This window comes from Nicrophorus vespilloides, unplaced genomic scaffold, assembly GCF_001412225.1.
Source record: "Nicrophorus vespilloides isolate i.1.1-1 unplaced genomic scaffold, Nicve_v1.0, whole genome shotgun sequence".
NCBI lineage: Eukaryota > Metazoa > Arthropoda > Insecta > Coleoptera > Silphidae > Nicrophorus > Nicrophorus vespilloides.
In genome coordinates, this window is record NW_017096988.1 from 39,380 (window position 1) to 64,012 (window position 24,633).

Below are 24,633 nucleotides of genomic sequence, written 5' to 3' on the forward strand. Positions count from 1 at the left end.
AAAAAATAATAAAAATGAAATATTAAGAGAATCAGGAAGGTCCGTTTTAGGACCAAAACCAAATTCGTAGTAACTCCTTTCCATTCCATTGTATCTTCTATATACACTTAACTTTTTTTTTTATATTTAGGTATATATTACGCGAATAGCAATGTATTGGATCATCGTAAATGGACTTAAATACATGAAAATATGATTACTTAAATACAAAACAAATATTTTACTGTACCTACTGTTTCTGTATACAAATAAGAATATGTTTACATTATCCACAAATTATGAAACGAAATCATAGTAGAAGTTTTAAAAGTGCAATATTTTCAGGAGTTATATACTGAACAAATATCATAAAATGTTATATCAAAAGTTTAACAGTCAATATTGACTAAGTTAGTAAATCATAAGTAAAAATTTTAAATGAATATTTGAAGGAATTCTAGGAATGTTATCTTAGACGTTATAATTGTAAGTCATATAAGAAGTGTAGATGGATAAAACGTTCTTGCAAGGTCTTTGTAGTTGCTGTAATCTGATAATTGAATGGAATTTATGTAAACGTTTGTGAGAAAGTTAGTTAAAGCCATTATATTCCAATAAGAAATGTAGATGGCATAAATCGTATCGTATTGTATGCAACCGGAAGAGCACCGGAAAAGCTTGGTAACGAAGAAATGTCAAATGTGTTGTTTGTAAATTGTTGGTGTGAGTGTGCGAGAGAGAGAAAATGGCGTCGACCGTCGTCCTCCTGGTCAGTCGCGTTTTTGTTGGTTAGTTTGGTGTGGATGTGTCGCGAATGTTGCTTGTGTCGTGCGTTCTGGTGAATAGGAAAACTTAGTGTTTTGCGAATGTGCAGGGAAAACCTTCCTCTACACACATGTGCGAAAATGTGTTCGTAGTGCCGGACTACTACTCCTACAAGGATAAACTGAAGACCAAGGTACGTACGATTTAGTGCCCATCGCGATTCCAATACTTATTGGGTTTCCATAATAAATGCCATCAATCTTCCCAACAATCATATCCTCTACTTATTCTAATTATTCTTATTTTGCAGACGGTTATTGACATTAAAACTTAAGCATGTGTGTGCACCTCCTTTATTTTTGTTTTCACACCGACCATTTGCCATTCGCAGCCAACGCAGATCATCAACATCATCATCATCACCATGAACAACATCATCGTGCCCTTTTTTTTTGTTTTTCACTTCCTCTTCTCGTTTCGTTGCCTTCGACCGAAATGCCAATACGCTAACGGTTCATGCAGAACTTACTTAAAATGCCGAACACATGTTGTGTACATACTACACAAGCCATGGTACAGTTACATTTAGAAAACGTTATTAAGATTGCATCTAATAAGCTCAGTTCAGTCCAGAATTAATACACTATATATACATACTCGCTCATACACACAAGCCTATATATAATATATATATATATATTTATATTTTAATCTGCTGCGAAGGCTGTAGGAGCTAATTGGAAAAACGGTTTATGGCTGTTTGTTTTTCTCCTTTTAGAGATCTAATCGTTTCAAAACAAGCGGCGACAACGAGGAAGTTGTCTGTTTATTTCGGATGCTCCATATGGAAGTCATCGAGCTATTGCATATTTTAACATCTTCGCTAACATTTGACCAACAACGTCTATCCAGATGTTGCCATGGTTTGCTTCCAATAAACACATTGACACCTGCTGTCAGGGAAGGGCTCTATTCAACGCCTACCAAAACTAACGTACAATTCTCATAGAATATTTAATTCGAACAATTGTAAACTAACATTTCACGTCTCGTCTTCCAATTGTTTATTTGTAATTGTTTCAATCAGAGTTATCTTCATTACATTTTATTCTGTTGCATTAGATTAATACTTGTTAACTAAAAGTTGTTTTATTCTATCTAAAATTTAGTTGATTTGATTAAAATATAATAAATATAATTAAAATATCCTACTTTAAAGTATGTTACTATTGAATACTATGAACACTTTGTACTAATTGGAAATGTTTGTTCATTATTGAGGTCAAAATATGAATGTTAATGTTAAACAATGCGTTGGTTTTATCATTTATTATTTAGAGATCGAGATTGAGACATTCATATTTCACTATAACAACGAACCAAACATTTTCTTTTGACTCTATCCTCCAGTTACGTATCGCGAAGACGGAAATACGCAATTCATAGGTTTCGAATTAGTATTCATGGAATGCATCGAGTGCGTTCTAATTGGACTTATGTTTATTTCGTTTTTCATTGAGGTCAAAATATGAATAATCTTAAAACGAAACGAAAGAATGTCTCAATTTTATTTGTTTATTTATTTTTTTGAAGATATTTATTTTCATCTTTCTCGCTACATGTTTTCACATGCATTTAACATCTCGCTCTTTGATCTGCTGAGCTGTGAATGAATCTTACCAACTGCGTGCAGTTTACGACTTTTCTCCTTAAGCTCGTCATCAAAATTGATTTGATCTCTTCATCATCATCTGCAAATTAGTCTGTGATGTATAAATTCAATTTGTAACTTTATTTATTTTTTTGTAAATTAACGTTTTATGATCTTGTATATCTACGTATCCGTTTGATGATTAATACAATAAACGTTTTATTATCAGATTAGATCTGAGATTTCTTGTATTTGTTCGAGCACGCATGGTTCGAATCACAAATCTGCTATTCTCGTCGGCGAGATTACAATTTCTCGAATAACTCTTTCATTGTTGACCTGTTATGAAGATAAAAGGTTGCTGACTCGCGTCCCAAATAAGCTCTGATGTTGATGATGATGATGTTGTTGATGAATCGACATGGATATTTCGGCTGAGAATAAGAGAACCGATCACTCAGAACCATAACTATTATTAGATGTCGGTCCGTATGGAAAGTTATAATTATCGAGACTCTTCATGTGCCGATAGCCATCTGCCATCCATTGTGCATATCCATAACTATGCCAGCCGAGCGGCAAGCGCTGTGCCAGAAATTGGGTCTTCGAATGTTTTGCTTTGCCTTCTATTTCTTTTTTTACATTTTCCGAAGTCGTGCCGTGCATGAATTCGTTTCCGTTCTAAATTTCTCTATTGTCCAAATTAATTACTCGATATCGATTTTAATGCTTCAATCGCAGTTTCACCATCCTCAATTCCTAACCAGAAGATGGAAATACACATAACTAACTTTGTCCAACAGCAATGGAATCCAATTACGGTTTGTTATATTTTCTGTGTTATTTATAGCTGGTGACTAAGAGGATTCTCCTCCCTGTTTTTATTTTGCGAGAAAAAAAAAGAGGAAAAGAAAATATATCGTCAAGTTGTCAACGCCTCAAAGTTTTTCTTTCATCTTAATTGAGACGGTTTTGATTTATTGGCGGACTCGGACAGATTTGCTGCGGATTTCATCTTTTTATGGAACTTGAAAAGGCTTTGCGATTGAAATATTGCATTTTATTCGAGAATTGCTAAAACTTTGCAATATGTTATAAAACGGAGATAATCTATACTCGTTGTAAGATTATAACATGTATATTGCACACTTAATACTCTTTATGGTATGTGCTTCTGTTGAGCACTTAATAAAAGGAGACAATTAGTCTCTTAGAGTCAATAAATCGATGTAGTGTTCAAGCCTATTAGTAAGATGCAGGTCTCCTTTCTTTACAGGAAACATGACTTATGGAGTGTGGATCTCATTAAAAAGGGGATAAGACTTTTAGGGTGGAGTAGACGTTTATTGTACCCTTCCAGCAGCGTCAATAAAAAGCTATTTAAAGGTAAATCACCAAGTTTTCGATTTCGAAAACATGTTAGGAAAACTATAAAATTGTCAGATTTATAGTTGGCGGAATTGCTGTTGGTAAACAAAAGCATTAACCTCCCTAGTTTGGGAAGTACCGGAGGAAATCAATGGTTGAACAAATTTGTGGTTTTAGTTTCTGGAAAACTATTAAAATAGACAGGAAACAGGAGATTTGGTATCGCGACTGGAGTGGACTGGACTGAACTGGAGAGGGAGAGACTGCAGAGGAATCCTGTTTTTGTTCGTTGCACACGAGTATAAAGGATGAGCCTGTTCATCGGGTACGGCGAGAGAGTGGAGAGTCCGTTGGCATCCGACAAATACAAATTGCATTAATGACAAGCGATTAAATTAATTTATTAATTCACAACGTCGAGGAAGGAAACCCACAATGAAGTCCGCTCTTTCTCCTCGCTGTGCTGATGCACAACATCCTTTCTGTTTCCATTCGTTCTTCAACTACGGAACACGAACGATTGCCGCATTGATCGCATCAAAAATGCGCAACGGATTCCTCTTCCTCCTCATTCTAATAGGTGAAAAGGATTCCACTCTAATAATTCCTAAAGGCAACGGTGAATGAAACAAACAATAAACTGGACGTATTTATCGCTCGAACTAACTCTTATTCCGTTTATCGAAATGCAAGAACAAGAAGAGGCGCACAATTAATGGTCTAATAATAGTAGGCAATAATTTTCATCCTTCGCCTGTGCGAAGTGATCGATCCTGGAATTCGGCCAGCTTCCTTGCATCTCTCGCAAATAACGCAATAAACGCAGCTTGCCAGCAAGCAGCAGCCCTCAAGGCTCCAAGAACTGTCAAGCTGCATGCATCCACGAAACATGTTACACATACGTACTCGCAATGAAAGCGGTCACATACGTTGATAACGTTAAAGCAACGTACAAATTGATGTGATGATGAGTAGTAGCGGTTTTTTGTTACTCAATGTTTTAGCCAAAAACATGATTCACTGTTTAAGCAATTCTTTCAAACACAAACACAACGTTGTACGTTCCGCATCAAATCCAATTTCTAATCGAAGCAAGACACAACTCTTCGTTTATACGCAAGGTATTTGCATTTTATTTTAAATTTATTTTTGTTAGATAATGACAATTTCTTGCGTCTTTTTCATTTATTTATTTTTTCACTGCTTACATAATTACAGTTTTGCACGAGCGATGATGGTTCTACTAATTGGATCATTGTTTAAACAGTATACAAATTACGTTAACAAATTACATTTTGCTTTCACGACTAAATATTATTTTGCACATCGACGACTCAGGAAAATCATCTTGTAGACTAATTACGATAAAACTTGATTTTCACAAAGCTATTGTTGGATTGATGGAGTTGATTAAGGCATGTAATTAAATAAATCTTATTAGCTAAACAATTAACTGAAGTGAAACTAGGTTTCTTTAATTTAATTAACCAACTTTTTCATAGGAGGAAAATTGCATTGCAAATTTAGTGCGATCTCCTTCTTTTTTTTTTATTATTATTATTAACTGCACTAACAAGCTCAAACGTTCTTTTTGCATAGGCACCTGACTTGACTGGTTTAAGAACTTGTTTAAATTTATTGATCCATACGCTTTCTTACCACTCATATAACCTCCAGTTAACTTAATCAATAACTCGCAGATGAAACCTGTATTTCTACTTGGGCTGTTAAGACCAAGTTGTATAAACAATATTGTGATTCAATATGTAGATTAACAAGATATAACTCTTAGGATTTAACTGTAGATAAATATTATGTAATATTAATTGGTTAAGAGCTGTTTATTGTACGATTGGATGCAATTCCTCAAAATGAGGACTCACTCATCCGCGCGTTGAATAGTCGTGTGACCGAACAGACCAATGAGGTTGGTCATAAGCTGAGAGAGGATGAAATGAAATATAAAAAAAAATCTGGGAATTCTTTTCCAAAAATAAACCCTGAAAAAGAAAGTGCAAGTAAAAAATGTAAAGTTTGTAAAAATAGATTCGGCGGCGCAAATCTCTGCTTTGACAGCTACGTAAATACTGGAAGAAAGAGTGACCTTAAACGATGATGATTGCAATAATGATGTTTGTTTGTCCAAAGAATGTATACTGTTATAATAATAGCATAAAGTTAAATTAAATTAAATAAAAAAATAAAATTAAAGTTAATTAGAAACATTACATAAATTTTACTTATATAATCTACAGTTATATGAGAAGAACATCTATGAGTACTTCAGCAATGATTTTGGCTGAAATTCTTCGAAGGTGCTCTTTTTCAATAATTTTGAAGTTCTAAAATTTACACTCATCTCTAGACCAAAAAACATTTGAATATTGAAGAAAACTAGTGGATTTTTTTAAATCTAGGAAGATGATCCCTTATCTAGGAAGATGACTATGATCAATATTATCGCTTGAAGGAAGAAAGGAATGTTGGATGAAATGGAATGCGATGAATGTGATATATGTGTTTGAAAATTTGAGGAGGGTTGGAAAATGTATTGTGGAAATTTGTCGTAGCGGGAATTTTCAGTTTCCGGTTTCGTCGCGGTGCGGATGATGATGATGGTGTGTGTGTGTGTGTTCGTCCTGCAGGAGGGGCGGCAGGATGAGGAGTCGGGAGAAGCGCGGGGGATCGATAGCGCAGTTTTCCCTCTCAGTTTTCCCGTGAACTCAGCTGGGAAAACCTAACCTATATACGGCTGTGTTCCAGGCTGGCTGTCAGCAGCAGCAGCAGTGGAGGCGGCGACGAGAGGGGTGTGTGCCCGCTCGTTCGCACGCGAAAACAAAGTTCACTTCGCGAAAATCCATCCGCGAGGCGACGACCAACACAACCACCGCCACCTCCACCACCACCGATGATCCAACAGATCATACAGAATTGCAATAAATCGATCCGATCCGTTGCAAATGTGAACAAAGAGCAATTAAGTGTTTCCGTTTTGGGAGCGAAGGTATTGAATTAGTAGAGGCCAGTGCTAAGTTTATACGTAAGACGCCTAAGTTAAGTTCCATCATCATCATCATCATCGTCATGCAATCACATCAACATCAACCGCCTAATCTGCTAGCTGACTGAGAGAAATAATAGATTAAAAAAAAAAACGATGGGTATGCCCTTAATGCGATCGCTGAAATATGAAACGGGTGCTTAGCGGCTTTGCTGACTCACTGGCTTGTACAGTAAGTTCTTGAGTGTTTTCTCTTGTTATTGTTGTTGTTGTTGTTATACATAATTTGTTTGTTTATAAGAGTTTATCGAAGGCAGCGTTGTTCGCAATATCCAGTAGGGAAATGTATTGATTGCACGGAATTAGATCATCCGCAGCGCGAATGGAACGGGGATCGCCTCTTCTTTCTTTCATTTTTGCTTTTGGACGTCTCTTTTTATACGTTTCTTTTTCTGTTTTCCAGGCAGGATGTACTGAGGCGGTCGACATGCATATTTCGGATGCTGGTGGTCCGGAGCCGGGATCCGAGCCCTGCCGGTTCCCGAAGCTGGAGGAATGCGCTCATTTCCACTACGAGAGGGTCCAGCTGCCCCGTCTCTCGGTCACCATCCAAACCAACATGGATCAATCACTGCATTCCCAGCACTGTAAGACTTAAGATTTTCTTCAATCCTTCCAACACCTAACCCACATCTCTCTCGAACGCTCTATTAATACGACACCCCTCCCACCTTCTTCTTCTTCTTCTTACCATCATCATCAACAGCCGCGTGTTTACATCGTTAACTTTATCGGGTAGGCACTAAAATCGCCGTTGTTTCTTTTGTCCTTTGCACCGGTTACCTTCGACAGATAAGACAAGATACTAGTGAATCAGAATTGCGCAAATTATTCATTCGCGATTGCAGAAATCACAACATTATTCAAGCAACATCAACAAACCTATCTGCCTCGAAGGTATCGATTTGTTTTCTTACACACACAGATTATCTATTTTAAGCTTTATTAATCGCACTTATTACATCATTGAAAAATAATACATAACAATCAATATTCAAACATTTACAATACAAAAATAATCTTTAACATATTAATTAACTTAAATAACTTAAGCAATTAAGCTTTATAATATGATTTTTTATAGCTATTCAATTTGTATGTTTTTTTTTGGACTTTGTAATTAGTTTGTAAAATAAATATTTACAAAATCTTTGCAAATTTGTTCATGAAGTTATGATTTGTTTTGTTATGCAAATATTGCTTACATTAATCTTATTTAAATCATTCAAAATGTACACATTAATATTTCTATTTTTTTTTTAAATTAAAAATATTCTTATTGCAAAATTCAAAAAAATATTATTAAGTATAAAACATTACGAATCCTTTACTTTTCATTACTATTATTTTTATTGATCATTTGACACTTTTTCTGTAAATCGGTTTTCTAGTTAAGGTTTTATGTAATCAATAAACAAGATATTAGAATTGAATAGCAAAAGGATAAGTTGCTGTTTTGATTGAAAGTACGAATCTTCCATCGTGTTTTGGTTGTTTGACCCTAAAAGAAACGTGCACGAATTCGTGCAATTCGATGATTCACGTCTGCTTTAATTTTATAACTTTCTTTACAGTTCGTTCGTTTTTATTAATACCTCTTCTCCGTACATTTATTAACCAGTTACACTAAATTGCGTATGATTCACCGCGAAAATCCAACATGTAATACACACACACACAATTTAAAATTAATTAACATCAAGTTGAAACGACGCAATATTTGTTTACGCCCTTGAAAATAAATGTGCTATCATAAAATTGATTGATAGCATAGCTTATTTTTTGTTAATTTTCGCTCTCTAAAGGTCAGAGAATTTTCAATCGATATGTAGGAAAACAACAAACCCGATCTGCTTTTTGAAAACAAAAACCGACAAAGGCATTTCGAGTCTGGAGATCTCTCCAATTTCAAGTCGACTTCGGCTCTTATTTATATATCCGGCCATCGCAGGTGCCTCCCAAATCTGTCATTATGTAAGCGGAAACCGAGCAGAAAGAGAAAACGCGATCTGTTGTGATTCTATCTTTAATTATTTACAAAGTAAGTAGTGTATTTATTTTTTTTATGTGTACGCGCTCGGAGGTTAAGAAAATTTGCACCTTTCTGCATCAAGGTCTGATTGGACTAAAGTGGTGTGAATCATGTATAAATAATCAGTTTTTTCAATGAAATTGCTGTGGAAGTAAAGGAAGGTAAAATGAAAATATAGAGGAGAAGGTGATATTTGTAATTGAATTATCGCGTTCTATGTGTATCAGACGTTAATTAAGACTAATTGAAAGGTGTGGTCATCTGAGTGTGATTAGTAGTGATAAACTTAACTGCGGTATCATAAATTCGCGTTTAATATTTGCCTTGCGTTAAGTTTCTTCAACCTCGATGCGATTTTCGGACGCGATCTTTGTTATAACTTTTTAATAACATCCATAAAATAATACTTATTATAATGTTGATGTAATATAATATATTGTTCTAAAATTATACACTTTATTTTAATTAAATTAATGGTGCAAAAAAATAATTGCATGTAATTTTTAGTTTGCCCTTTGGAAAATGATAGCTATTAGTGTAATTAAGGAGCGATTGGCAAAGTGGTATTGATTTTGCGACGTCATACGGCCTATCCTAAAATTAAATATGCCACTCACTGCTGAACGCGGTTTTTTTAAGGTCAACGCAGTTTTCTTTGTCTTTCTTTATTTCATTGCAAACATCGAAGAGCTTCAGTATTTTCATGTAAAACTTTTAAAATTAAAGACATCTTATATCAAAGATAACACAACTATTTTTTGATAATATTAAATTTACATTAATTCATTTCTTTTATTAAGTTTTCTACAAAAGATGCCTTTTTTTCTTAAATATATTATTTTCAATTCTGTTTATTTAAATCAATTCAAACTGTGTAGTGAACATATTTTTCAATTTCAAATGTAATTTGTCTGTTCTTTTTTTACTACAACACTTCAAACATTGAACAGTAAATTTTCATATAAAACTTATAAAATTAAAAACAACTTATATTAAATAATTGATATGTAAATTTACATTTATTCGTTTATTTCATTAATTAACATTTCTAATTTTAGTATCGAATTAAAAGCACTTAAGTTTTCTAGAAAAGATGCCTTTTTTTTTTCTTCAAAACTCTTTTTATAATTGATTTAAATTCAAATTGTCTAGTGAACATGTTTTTCAATTTCAAATGTAATTTATCTGTTCTTTCTTTACTACACTTCAAACATTGAATAGCTTCAGTATTTTTATGTAAATCTTTTAAAATTAAAGACATCTTATATCAAAGATAACACAACTATTTTTTTGATAATATTAAATTACATTAATTCATTTCTTTTATTAATTAATATTTTTAAGTTTTTTCTTAAGTTTTCTACAAAAGATGCCTTTTTTTTGTTCAAAATATTATTTTCAATTCTGTTTATTTAAATCAATTCAAACTGTGTAGTGAATATATTTTTCAATTTCAAATGTAATTTGTCTGTTCTTTTTTTACTACAACACTTCAAACATTGAATAGTAAATTTTCATGTAAAACTTATAAAATTAAAAACAACTTATATTAAATAATTGATATGTAAATTTACATTTATTCGTTTATTTCATTAATTAACATTTCTAATTTTAGTATCGAATTAAAAGCACTTAAGTTTTTTCTACAAAAGATACTGATTTTCTTCAAAACTCTTTTTATTTAAATCAATTCAAATTGTCTAGTGAACATGTTTTCAAGTATTTTAATTCAAATTTTTGCTTTTCTCTTTATTTATTTTATGGAAATTATCGAAAAACACATGTATATGAAATACAAGTTGATAAAATTATTAGTTGATATTCATAAAATTCAATTAATTTAATTCATAATTCATAAAATTTATTCATTTAATATTACTTTAAATGTTTAGAAGAAAGCAATTTCTTAATTACTTTGTTATGAAACTTTCGTTTAAAATTGAAAATGTATTGACTGATTTTTCTTACAAATATTCAATTTTTATTTATATGTAATAAATAATTAATTTCTTCCGATTTGAAACATTTTTTTCGTTGAAATTTGTGTCTTTAATTAAAATATTTCACTTTTTAATCCGAATTTTTCCTCAAGTTCAAAATGTAATAACATTTCAAGACGATAAAAAATAATTTCTATAATCATTAGTGGATTCGCTTGAATTGTAAAGCAATGAAACTTTCGTGATCATATAAATAGAATCGATGGTAAATACAAAAAGTAGCACAAAGAATTATGAAAGTAATAATTGTCCTAAAATGTAATTGTAACAACAATGCATTCGGGTTAGGCGTTGAATTGAACCAATTTTTTTTTGTTTGTCTTCGTTTTCACCTTTCCATTTTCGGGGTTCGCAATAATAATAATAATAATAAAAATCACATCTCTCCTTTGTTTCGTCGCTGTCGCGATTCTTTTACTATGTTTATTTATTTCACACGAATAGTGCGAAGTCGTAAACTAAGCTGTTTTTAAATGTCTGTTAATATGTGAACATTTTCGGTGAATTTAAGAAATAAAGTAAGTAGAGAAATATGTTGGAAAATAATGTTTTAATCATTGATATTGAGTTTAATTTAAGAAAGTTGTTAATAATTTCTTGGAGAATGAATGTGCGTTACATGTTTGAATGAAAGTATGAATTAAAAACTGCTGTACACATGTAAATGTGATAATTATAGCCGCTTAGGAACGTTTCTTGTGACCATGTCACAAGATGTTAATGCGTATAAATTACTGACGTAACGTTCATGCTCTTCACTACGTTTATCCTTTTGAATATACATACGAAAGCATGCTTTTTAATTGTCAATGTCTGGGTTCGTGTGGGTAAATTACGTTGTGTGCTCCTCTGTAACTCTTCATCTGGATATACGACCTTTACTCAATTAGTTGTTAAAAAGTTATTATAGAAATCATGTAAATCTAATGAAGATTTTAATTGATCTGGTACGTTGCATCTTTACAACAGTGATAATACAGAAAAAAAACGCATGTCTTTAATTAATTAATGAATTAACAATTAGTATAATTCGTTTGCATGTTCATCTTTCGATAAGTTTTATAAATTATCTAATTGTAATTATTATGTTATAAATTCGATTATAAATAATTGATTTTCAGTACTTAAATCTATATATTTTTAAATATGTAAACTGAATCTATACAAAGCGTATAGATTCCATTCTAATCTTAGTCGAACTGCTTCCTGTTCCTGTCGCCGGAAATGCAGCTTTACCTAATCTTAATTTGAAATCAAGACCTATTTGTACTTAACCAAAACATTTCCGTTTTATATATTTGAAATATTTATTTTAACTATTGAAATTCGGATACGCAATTTACTTTGCAACGTAAAAATCTAAATTTTGAATTCTGCTCGGTTCTTGTCTTTGATGTTCTCTAAAAATACACAATTTTGTTTGAAGACAACTGAAGCTTCGATTTTGTAACTTCTTTTTTTTTGATTTAGTGAACTACATTTTTATTTTAATGCTTTGTTTGCATCGTAAAGGAAATCAAGCCGTAAAAGCGACAATAAACTGGGTTCTCCATGTACCAATAGGGACAGTAAAAGCGATGATAAATATTATTTTTCAAGAAGATTTCGTCTACTAGTTTTATTGCTTTCGCAGAAATGCCTATTTTTTTTGGTATTTGTACAGACTTTAATTTTCAATTAAAATTTTTAATTAATTTATTATTGAATTAATGAAATGCGATACAAATATTCAATAAGATTAACTATAGAATTAATTATCAAATATGTAAATGTAATATTTGTTTACCATAATCTGCATTCTATTGTACAGTAATTGTGACACAAGCAATCCTTTTTAATAACACTGGTAATGAAAATAGTATGAATTTCCTCATACAAAAAAAAATTACGTAGTTGGTAATTGCAAATATTCCAACAAAGATCCGCCTATAATATCGCATAATGCTGGTTTTGTTTTCGTTCCTACAAAGTGTTCTTTCATAAGACCAAGTAGGCGATTATTGAAAGCACGTATTTTTTATTCCTTCCTTCGTTTCCATTCACTTTGCGCAAAAAAAAAAACAGCAAACCTCTCAAGAAACAAACGGTAGCTGACAAACTACGTTACACAATTGTTTTGCGACACTTTGTGGATAAGTGGACAGGTAGAAAATGTAGCTTTGAAGATAATTAGCTGCGTTGAAAATGCGGAATGCCATTTTCTGTGTGTAGGCGTATTATCGGAGTATATCTATGCTCAAAGCCTCGTAATCTACTTAGTTGACAGCGCTTAAAACTTAGTAAGCCCGTCGTGTACTTGTGGACATGTACTTTGGGAAGTTCGCCGGAGCCGCTGAATAGCAATTGATTTTAATGCTACTTCGGTATGCCTCGTGGGTGTCTGGAAATCTACATAATTTCTTACCCTACATAATGGATTGCCGTCTCGGAAGGTATGTCTCGTAGTATTGGACTGTCTCGGGACAATGCGAACGCAAGCATTCGGAAAATTCGGAATGCGCCTCCCCACTGGTAAACAGTAAACACGCTCGGAAAATGCGGAATGCCTCCTGCTTTCCATCAAAGCCCAACCACCTGGGCATGAGACCAAGTTCGCAGTTGGATGTTTTAAGCTGCTGGCTGATGGTATTGCAGGAGTAGTATAGGCTTAGTGAAGAGAGAGACGCTCATCTAGCGCTCTTCGCTCTTTAATCCTGTTAACCCACACTCGCTAATCGACACTAAAAACTCTCATTACCACAAAAATAAAACTAGTTTTGAAACACTTAAAGCGTCACGTCAAATAAACATGCATGAGAAAATGCCCAGAGCGCGCGAACGCGAATACCTAACATTGTTTTCCATCAACTCTGGTAAATTTAGAATTTTCATATTAAACAGTTTATTCGACTTCAAATATCCAACTCTTCCACCTACATCTAAATTCGCACATATATAAATTTACTCCATATATATAAATTGATGTACAACTACCATAAAAATTCAACTCACAACTTGCGCCAACGTTTACTGTATTCCGCTCGCATCGTGCATGTTTGCATAACAAAATTTGATCCAATAAAACTTAAGACTTCGCCCAATTCACTTCTACGTTTTGTTTATTGGAGGGAACGTTATCTATTCGGTTTCTTCAATAGTGTATATATTCTAATTTCCACTACCGTTATATACCACCGATTTATACGCATGCGAGAATCGACGATTATATAATGCGCATAGCGTTGGCTCCATATTAACATTTTTATTACTTAAGCTCGCAGCGTTATATGTAAGTAACTAGTTTACAAATTGCATTGTACTAATTCTTGCAACTTGCTTGGATTACCTTTTACGACCGTTTAACCAGTTTAATTTTGCAAAATTTCATGTATTATTACAATAAATAGAGTTTTCTATGCTAATCTAGTTTCTTGTTCCACTAACATTTAAATTAAAATAATGTTTTTTGTTTTGTTGTTCGTAAATTATACAACAGTTTATTGCTACTACATTTTAACACGTTTTAAAATAAATATTTTTAAGTTTAAATTAAAATGACTTCTTTTCTAAGTAAATATTCTTAAAGTTTTACCTCATTTACCCTGGTTTTACGACGATTTAGATGTCAAGCGACAGACGTATTTTTATAAAGCGTCGGAGCGAAGAATTTCTAATGGTTTTGAAAACAATTAGGTATTAATTTTGGAAGTAAGTTCCTTAAAGTAATCTATTTTTAAAGTTGATTTACTTTACGTAATTCGGGTTCTATAAATATATTATAACCTTTATTGGCGTAGAGCGGTTGCAACATGGTGTTCTATTAATATTTTAATCGAGAAGAAACGCGGATGAAAGGATTCTCCTCTACATAGTCTATATTTTCGTGGCGCATCAGACCGAAGACTGCTAACGACCTCGCATTTAGAAAACAATTAAATATTAATTTTGGAAGTTAGTTCCTTTTTTTTTTTGCCTAAGTAAATATCCGCCAGTTTAATCTCGATGTACTTTACGTAATGCTATTGGTATTTAATGGTATGGAAACGAAAGAAACGAAAGTATTTCGGTTGGATGAGGAGGGTTTAAAAGAAGTTTCGCTGCTGCTGAATGAACAAGGATATAGGATTTCTTTTTATTGGTGATGCACGCATACACACACACATACAGACATCGGGAGGTTTCTAGTTTCTAGTTTCTAGTGTGCGTGTTGTTTCTTCTTTTCTTTCAGAGAATTTATTCAAAATGCAAAGCTGCTGTACCGCAACACATGTGTGCGTCCGTTTGTGTGCGTTGTTTCATAATGTCGTTTTAATTAGTTTTGTAGCCTTTGTTTACGAGTTGATTAAAGGGAACAAAAGTCCAGGCGTTTTCGCAGTTGTATAATAGCTTAACTCTCATCCTCCGTGCGTCCATCCTCGTACTGCTCGCGCAATTAGCAAGTTGATGGTTGGTTCTTCAGCGATTTGCTGGAATGCACAAGCGCGCCGTCCGAATCCCATTTATGCCAGCCATAAATTCATTAGTAATCCTCCATTCGAATGCACGGCCGCCGGTTGCGTAATCATTGTGCTTGCGCCGCGGATCGTTTCCTTCCGCAATCAATCCACCGATAGTTGTTGTTGTATTGTTGCTGCCAGCCAGTGAAGAGTTTCTCTCCTCTTTCTCCCGATCTTAATTTCGACTTTTGCTTTGTCTTATTGAAGCTCACGACGATGGTGAATGGCACATGGTGCAGGTGACGTCCGGCGACGAGTGTTGGCTGCTGCAGCGGAATCTGGAGAACTTCAGGATGCTGGACTCGCAGCTCCATCAGTGTATCTACGACCGCAAGATATCCATGCTGCCGGACCTCTCGTCGGATTCTAGTCATTGTCCGGAAACGGAGGAACCGGAAGAGACGACGCTCTCCGTATTCCTGAACAGGTTCTGCGAGATCGCCGACAACTCGGTCAACTGTGGCCCGGTCTTGAACTGGCTGCAGATGGACAATAAAGGACACAGACTTCTCGTGCCCAGCGAGGAGAGTAGGTCCATAAATACGCCGGCGGTCGCGGCCGCCTACAGCGTCCGCCGGTACGTCTCGCAGGCCAGGGACGAGCTGAACCTCGAAGTTGGAGACATGATCTCGGTGATCGACATGGCCAGTCCGGGCGAGTCGATCTGGTGGCGAGGTAAAAGGGGCTTCCAAGTGGGCTTCTTCCCCCAGCACTGCGTACACATCATCGGCGACAAAGTCCCTAGGAACATGCCTCTTCCCGCCCCGGTCGTCGGCTCCCTAGCCCTGAGTCCCATCAAGCCGGTACTGAGAAAGCACGGCAAACTCATTGCCTTCTTCCGAAGCTTCATTCTGAACAGACCGTCACGTCGTCGTCTGAAGCAGAGCGGCATCCTGAAGGAGAGAGTCTTTGGCTGCGATCTTGGAGAACATCTACTCAATTCCGGACACGAGATACCGATGGTTCTGAAGTGCTGCGCCGAATTCATAGAGACCCACGGCATCGTGGATGGCATTTACCGGCTGTCCGGAGTCACCTCGAATATACAGAAGCTTCGTAACGCCTTCGACGAGGACCGCATCCCGAATCTCTACACCGAGGATATCCTGCAGGACATCCACTCCGTTGCCTCGCTACTGAAGATGTACTTCCGTGAATTACCGAATCCTCTGTGCACCTATCAACTATACCAAAGCTTTGTGAACGCGGTCCAGGGCTGCAAGACCTCGATCCAAAATTCCGAGACTGATCACGAAAGGCTGCTCAAGATGAGGGAGTCTGTACAAAAATTACCGCCGCCACATTACAGGTACGTTTCATTCCAAATAATAAACTTAATCATTAATAAGCAATAGCTTAATTGATATAATGTTATTTCAACGTTTGTTGTTTATTAATATAATTTATTGATTTTGTTAGGACGTTGGAGTATTTGATGAGGCATTTGGCGCGTGTAGCCAAACATGGACATAGCACTGGAATGACAACACGTAACGTTGCAATTGTGTGGGCACCTAATCTATTGCGATGCGCCGAACTGGAAGTCGGTGGAGTAGCAGCTCTGCAAGGTGTCGGAGTGCAGGTAATTTTCCAGTGGAGAAATATCCATTTGCAATATAAATTTTAAATTTTGTAATTTCTTAGGCCGTCGTTACGGAGTTCCTAATCTGCTATACCGATTTGATTTTCTGTGATAATTTACCGAATTTGGATCGACCCATGGCCGAGGTGGCCGTGGCCTCCCCAAAACGTTGCAGACCAAAAAGCCTGGCAATATCAACCCCGACGAAGCTGATTACCTTGGAAGAGGCCAGATCGAAACATCTACTGAATAAGGAATGCAGCTACATCGAGGTTGGCGGTGGGCCAGATAGTCTTCCCAAAAAGTATCACACGATCATCGATCTTCCACCAGGTATGTTTATACTCGTTTAATACATGCTAAGTACATGTTTTAATATGATTCGATTATTTAAGGTGCACGAAAGCGAGGATTATCTAAAAGGTCTCCAATGGGTTGGAGGTCATTCTTCAGCAGAAACAGGAATTCATCTCAAGGTGTGCTGAACAAACCGAGGAAGGCGTCGACGCCGGGGATAGTGATCCCGGAAAAAGCTGTAACGGAATCGGATTTGACGGACATTAAGCGCAAGTTGCGTTCGGTTAAATCAGCGGAAAGTTTGACTTCCGGTCATTCTGAGCCGGCCTCGAATGATATCGACATCTTGGGTCCCCTGCATTGCCTGAACAAGCCACCTGGACATAACAGGTCGGTGTCGCACGATTCGTACTTTGACACCTTGCAGAGTTCGCACAACAATTCCGAGGGTTCCTTACTAGATCTGAGCGAAATTCAATTAAACTTTGAACTCGAGGAAAGCGAAATGCGGATATTCTCGGAGGACGAAAGTCTGGTAAGTTCACCAAGGATACACAAGGAGGCGCAAAGGAGGATATTAACTCGCGCCAGACCTGAGGAATACCTGAGCGCGACAAACTCGATCAATCCCTCGCCTAAAAAACAAGCTAGAGTCGTCATGTCTCCTGACTGTTTATCGCGAAAACGAACTCGATTGGAGGATCAACTATCTGATATTCAGTTTATAGACTGCAGTACTCCGGATAATATAACCGTATCAACAACAGCAGTTATTCACGTTGAAGAGGATATCACTCCTATAGATATGTACCAGCCGAAGAATAAAAGTCCGCGAAGTTCTGAAGTATTTAAAAGACAGTCATTGAATTTGGAGAAGACCTGTTCAAATTCCGTGGTAATCCCCAAATCCGTAACTGAAGGAAAACTGAATAGGTCAACAACGCCCACTCCCCAGTCACCAATCTACAAGCAGCTAATTGATTCAAGTTCAACGACTCCCGGAGATTTCAGCCCAAGCGCAGAGATTATCTACCAAAAGCTAAATAAATCTCCAATCAAAGTACCGAAGAGCCCTAATTACGAAAACGTATTAACCACGATAAGCATCACGTACAAATCTCCAACGAAATCTTTCTCTTCTAATAAGAGTGATCCACCGACATACGAGAGCAGAGCTGAAAGTGCTCAAATACCAACGAGCACGGCTAATCTACCGGTGCAACAGGCCAAATGCATCGACGACGACAAAAGGCCTAAAAGCTTAAACGATTTAGATCCGAAAAGTACGCCGACTGATATAGACACTCTCTTCCAAAATCTAAAATCGACCGTCGAGAACAATAGTTTGACTGATCTCAGTTTGAGCGAGGTCCTGAATAGTTCCTCAGAGTATATTGACAGTAATCGGACTTCGGTGTCTTTACCACTGACTCCAACGAGAGGCACAATGAGTCCTAACGTGAGTCCGAATAGTTTGACGATTTCGAAGAATCCTAGTTTAGAGGATACGACTCAAGAGAGTTCTACCAGTACATCGAATCAGGACGACTCGTTTCCGAAATGTGATACGAATTTAAGCGAATTATACGAAACGTACGACGAAATTGCTAGAGATTACGAAAATTCGAAAGTAGATTTAACTTGTTTGGAGACTGGCGGTGGGACGTTAAAGGCTTTCAGTTGCTTTGATAGTGGATCCAGTTTGGGATGTTTGGGTGGAACAACTGGGGCTCTCGAAGCTCCTGATTCTAAACCGAATGAAGTCTATGAAGTTGTTCAGTTTCCACCAGCTGGTGGATACTACGACAACGTAGAATTTCGGAAGAAATCAATGAATTTGGAAGTCGACAGACCGAAAAGCATAAATTTAATTGAGTTCAGTCCTATGGTTGAAGAAGTCAAGAGTCCCAACAACGAGAAACGCAAGCAGGATGATACGATATACCAACAAGTGAAGTATTTCAGGCGATCCGTGCATGAGATTAATGAGCTGCTAGCTTTGGGAAAGGATGTAGAGGATGAAGCGCAATTGGATTCTTTGGAAGATAATCGATCTTTGAACGTCTACGAGAACGTGGATTTCAGTTCCGATTCGCTAGAGATGGCGAAAAGCAATATAGAAATTCTCGAGAAAGACTCGAATTGCCAGACTGACGTAGCTGTAAGTGAGGAATTGATACTCGATTTAAATATTGCTGTTAAAGATACGAAGACTTTGAATGCTGTGCCTGTGACAAATGGGGAAAATCAAAATGAAATAAACGGAGTGAATACGCCGGAAGCCGTGGAATTGGTTAGTGTTAGTAATAATTTAGAAAATGTTGTACAAGATGAAAGCAGCGAGCAATCTTTAGACAAGGTAGACGTGAAAAGTTTAACCAGTAAATTCGAAGTTGTAGACTCGAATGCAGTGAAGATGAGAGCTCCGAAGCAGCAAGCAGATGCAGAAGCGCTAAAGAAGTCACGGGATTCGCTTCCGCCGTGTCTGAGAGCTCGCAATTTAAAGAACGCTATAAAAACACGCAGCTTGGACGAAGAGGAGTTTAGGAAAGAGTTCGATTCGACTCATAGCTTGAACCGTCGTAAGTCCTTTGATGAGACCCTCACGTACAAAATAAACAGTTTGCCTAAGAGCTTGAACAAGCCCAAAAAACTGCCAGACGAAAACGATGATTTGAAAGTGCATTTAGCGCACAGCGTTGAAAGCGTGAAACAGAACTTGAACAGGGAGCGGATAGAGAAGTACAAGGAAGAAAGACGGAAGTTCCTCAACGAAAAGTACCGTTCCGAGTCATTCAAAGAAGACAAAGACGTGCTACTTTCAAGGATCAAGGTGTTTAAACCGAAGGAGGAAATCGTCGAAGCACCTCCACAACCCGTTCCTGTTACAATCCCTGTCCTTATCACACAGCAGGAGGAAAAGAAGTTCGAAGAAGCGCGTCGCTCTTTCAGCAAGATCGAGAACGAAGAAGTGTTGCTAAGATCACCCAAGAGATCGAGCATTCGTTCTAAAACTGCAATTTTCGAATCTAAAAAGAATACTGATCTTGGCGAGGTAGAACTGAGGAACAAGCGTCGCGACGTTGTCGATAGGCATCGACACACTTTCGAAACCAGAGAAAGGGATCCTAAAAATGATTCAGATATTAATAATAGGAGGGTTAGCTTAGACTCAAAACCACCTAGGTTAGTATTTCATCGAAACAAATGTCAATCCTCATTACTGATTTCCATTTGTTTCTTTTTCAGGAAAGAAAAAACGTCGCCTTCTTATTGCATCAAGGATATGAAAGCAATTTTCGAATCAAAGTCGCACCAATAGTTTGTAGGAGAAATGAAGAAAGAAAGAAAGAAAGTTTTGTAAAGAATTTCTATATTTTATGAGTAAGAAATGGAGTATAATATAAATATTAAATATTGCGCGTCCGCTTGCGAAAAGGAAAATGAGCAGCATTAGAAGAAATTGTTAAGTTTAAAACAAGAAAGAAAAATAATAATGAAGTTGGGATTAATCCCATCGGTTTCGTTTTTTTTTTAAAAGAGTGTATTTATTTATTTATTAATTTATATATATATATGGGATGTATAACTCGAATTTCGCTCAACAAGGGATTTTGCATGTGTACTATATATTTTTTTTCTCTCATTTCGTTCACTGCAATTCAATTTAACCAAAACAAACAAGAAGCATTTCAGGGCGCGCAACTTATTTCTAAAGTGAAGAAGAAAGTAGCTGAAATCTGACCAAAATAATGAAAAAAAAAGGAGAGCTCTCATTCCGTTGAATTTACTAAATTAAGCTTACTAAATTTACACGTTCGCACTACTCGACAATCTATTTACCAAAAAAAAAAAACAATTTAAACAAACGTTTCGATGATTGACGTAGTTCTTAAGGTCTAAATGCCAAAAAAAATAATAATAAAATAAAATGTTACATGAATTGAATTTACAAACGTACTAAATAATAAATACTCCAAGTAGAGGTGTATTTTTTTTTCCACTCTCGTCGGGAGTTTAAGATTAAGCTTACAAATGGACATATTTTTTGAGTTGTCTAAAGCTACTTTTCGGGTTTTTTGTAAAATGTTTCGCAATATTTATATATTAATTAGATGAGAGTATAATAGGGTGAAGAGGAAAACCAATTTCTTTTTACGAATTTGTAAATTCGACGGAAAAAAAATTGTTTTATATAATTTAAAAATTAGTATATATATTATGATTATTATAATAATAAAAAAAAAACAAGGAAGTAATGAGAATCACACTGTACATATATGTTTTTTTTATATAATTTGTTTTTTTTTTCTTTTAATTATTACGTTATTTACTTATTATGTTGAACTCGTTTATTTCTTCATTGTTTCATCACATTCATCACGACTTCTCATACACACAGAAACACGTTTTTCTTTCGTCGTAGACTTCTTATTTATTATCTTCACAAATCCACCATCACATCACCACTTTTCAAGCACCAAAGTTTTCGTTCAATTTGTTGATTCTACTTAAGCGTTTCCCTTTTCAAAAAAAAAAGATTTAACTCTTGATTTGAAAGGAATGCAAGGGAAATGCAGCATTTCGTTTTCGATGCATTTTTGTATACTTTCGTTTTCTTCGAATGGGAATACGGTTGAAAGGTAACGATTTGGAAATTACCTTTTTCGCAGACAATAATTACACACCAAAAAAAGAATAAGTAACGGAAAGGAAGATGGACGGATGGATGTATAAACAGAAAAGATGTCTTTGTTTGTTTCTTTTTGTTTTATACGTTTGCCTCCTTTTGGACAGTGGAGGAGAAAAATCTTTTACTTTTCTACTACTGCATTTTTTTTCTCTTGATTTCTATGTAATTCTTATTGGATTATCGATTATTATTATTAATAAATCAATTGATATTAAATTTAAACTTAAAAGATATATTGTAAAGTAATAATAATATAATAAAATAGTATTATAATTTAAAAAAAAGGTAAATAAATATGAAAGTGAAGCAAAATAATAAAATTCATATTTTTCTTTCAATCTGTTTCCATTTATTTCAACCCTAAATCATCCTCTATGTTTCACAATTTCAGAACACAACAATTTTTTTTAGGAATTATTTAAATTTTAAGGATAAAAATTAAATTTTTTAAACATTTTCAAAGTTTTTTTTTATTTAAGGCTTTTCATGATGATGATATACAATATCGTTTCATTATTTTTTCATTTCCAATGTTACAATTATAATAAATTTTGGTCCATGTCGTAATACAGCTAAAATTGCTTTCAATCTTTACGCAATGAAAAAATATCATTTTTTTTCCACATCAGCTTTGCAACAACTGCACAAAGTAAAGTCGAATTAAGTACTTTGGATTTAAGAGAAATTACACGTAAACGTTTCGACGCTTTCACAGCTTCGCACACACAAAATACATTAGATTCAATGGATACATTACAAATAGTTATGGCGATGAGAGGATACACATGTTAAACAATTATAAATTTAAATGAAGTTGCAAAAGCTGTATTTCTTTGCTTCAGCGTTCTAATACATAAATGGGAATGTGCAAAGTGAAGTTTTTTTTTTCTTCTTGAAATTTATTTGTTTTGGTTGCAACTTCATTTGAAAATAGCGAATGATGAAAGCCCGCTTCTTATGAAAAGTGTGAAAATGTTAATGAACATATCGTATTTATATATATTAGTGATTACAGGAAGTTTCAAGGGAATTTCAAACTCATTATCTACTTAGAAAATACCTGCTAAGTTTTTGACTAATAAAATCAGACTAGAAATGATCACATAATAAAACAAATCACGGTTTATAGAAAAATAAATAAAACAAAAAATAAAATCGTTGGACAACAATTAACAAATAATTAGAACTAAAACAAAATTACTTAGCTAATATACCAAACTTATATCTAAGACTAGAATTCTCTGGTAGAGTCATAATCCATTTGCGTAAGCCTATAAGTAGTACCGAACTCATGACTAGAATGGCTCCAATGATTGAGTAAGAGTTGGGGACTTCTTTGAAGAAGAGCACTTGCCAGATGAATGCGAAAACGATATCAGAACTTCGCGCTATTGCTACGGGTCCAGCCTGCTCCAATTGCAGAGCCAAAGTCAGCAGGATTTGTCCCAGGAAACTGAAAAACGCTAAGGCTACTATAAGAAGCCTGTCTGTACCACATCTGGGCATGCACAGAGCCCCAATAGCCCAAGTGACTATTAAGCATTGCACTAAAGCAAACGATCCAAAATTAGTCATGATCACTGAGAAATGGATTCCTTTGAGCGCTCTCAGCAGGACGTAAGCGTTAGCTCCAAATAAAGTAGCCGAGAATGCAGCAACGGCGCTCCAGACTCCGGTCTTCTGATTGGAATCCCCAAACGATTCAACAGTCTCACTGAATAATATCGGCGGCCGAGTTATCAGTATGACTCCAATTAAAGTGACGACAACTGAGAAAGCATTGAATAAACCGCACGGCTCCTTCAAGAACATCCTGGCGAATATCGCTGTGAAGACTGGAACTGAAAACACAATAACACTGGCATCTGCTAAAGGCATGTGCCGGAATGCATAGAAACTTAACATTAACGCTGCAGTTCCCGTGAAGGACCTCAACAGCAACATTATTCTCTTGCCTTTGGGGAACAGTGGTTCCCCTTTGTATATGACTATGGGTATTGCTGGTAGCAATACTCCCAGATATCTGTAAGCTGCCAAGGCCATCGGATCCACATCAGTCATCCATTTGACGATCACTGAGCATAGGGAGAAGAACAGGGAACTCAGGGTGGCAAGTATCAATCCCAGGTATGGACATCGGCATTTCTTTGGTTGTGCTAATCTAACCTCCTCTTCCAGCTCTTCATCGACCAACTGCTGCAGCTCCAAATTTTCACTCATTTTAAAGATCCTTGATTAAACTGTATTAAAGAGTACCGGTTTTCAAACCATTTTCATTAAAAACGAATCATATTATTGTTAGGAAACTTTTGGGTTTATTAACTGTCAGTGCAAGTAGTTCAAATGAAATGTCAGAACAGCTTTGATTTTAAAAAGAACTACATTGAAATAATTTTTTATTTAAAAACCAGAAACTATCCTTCTAATAACTATTTAATATATAAAATCATTAAGATCAAAGTATAATTTTATTTGCATCATAAAATAATGAAGAGACATTTTGGTTGCATAAGCATCAAAAAACCAAAGCAATCCTTTGGTAATATGTCCATAGGTAGCGCTAATATACCATTATTTGAACTTCTCACAATTTTTAAAATGTTGTACTAATATAATAACTAAATAATTCCATACTATACAACATTAATTTTAATTAACAAATTCTTTCGGTGATTGCTATGATATTTAATTAATTATAAGATGTTGAAAAACAAAAATGAAAATGTGCAA

General features: G+C 35.3%; 2 protein-coding genes across 5 annotated transcripts; one reads left to right on the plus strand and one right to left on the minus strand.

The window, feature by feature from the left end:
- The first annotated feature begins 673 nt into the window (after window positions 1–673).
- Window positions 674–20,541, plus strand: LOC108558650 (GTPase-activating protein CdGAPr). Of its 4 annotated transcripts, none has more exons than XM_017915634.1 (7): window positions 674–937; window positions 7,228–7,411; window positions 15,539–16,640; window positions 16,751–16,913; window positions 16,976–17,246; window positions 17,309–20,396; window positions 20,460–20,541. In XM_017915634.1, the coding sequence occupies exons 1-7, from the start codon at window positions 875–877 to the stop codon at window positions 20,530–20,532; spliced, it is 4,944 nt and encodes a 1,647-aa protein (XP_017771123.1). In that variant the 5' UTR covers window positions 674–874; the 3' UTR covers window positions 20,533–20,541. The 4 variants fall into 4 exon arrangements, with proteins under 4 accessions (XP_017771123.1, XP_017771124.1, XP_017771122.1 ...); XM_017915635.1 differs by lacking the exon at window positions 674–937 and adding an exon at window positions 4,792–4,884; XM_017915633.1 differs by lacking the exon at window positions 674–937 and adding an exon at window positions 6,461–6,767.
- A 2,481-nt stretch (window positions 20,542–23,022) lies between these two features.
- Window positions 23,023–24,232, minus strand: LOC108558649 (solute carrier family 35 member G1). The gene has a single exon (XM_017915632.1). The coding sequence runs from the start codon at window positions 24,121–24,123 to the stop codon at window positions 23,101–23,103; it is 1,023 nt and encodes a 340-aa protein (XP_017771121.1). The 5' UTR covers window positions 24,124–24,232; the 3' UTR covers window positions 23,023–23,100.
- Window positions 24,233–24,633: the final 401 nt, after the last annotated feature.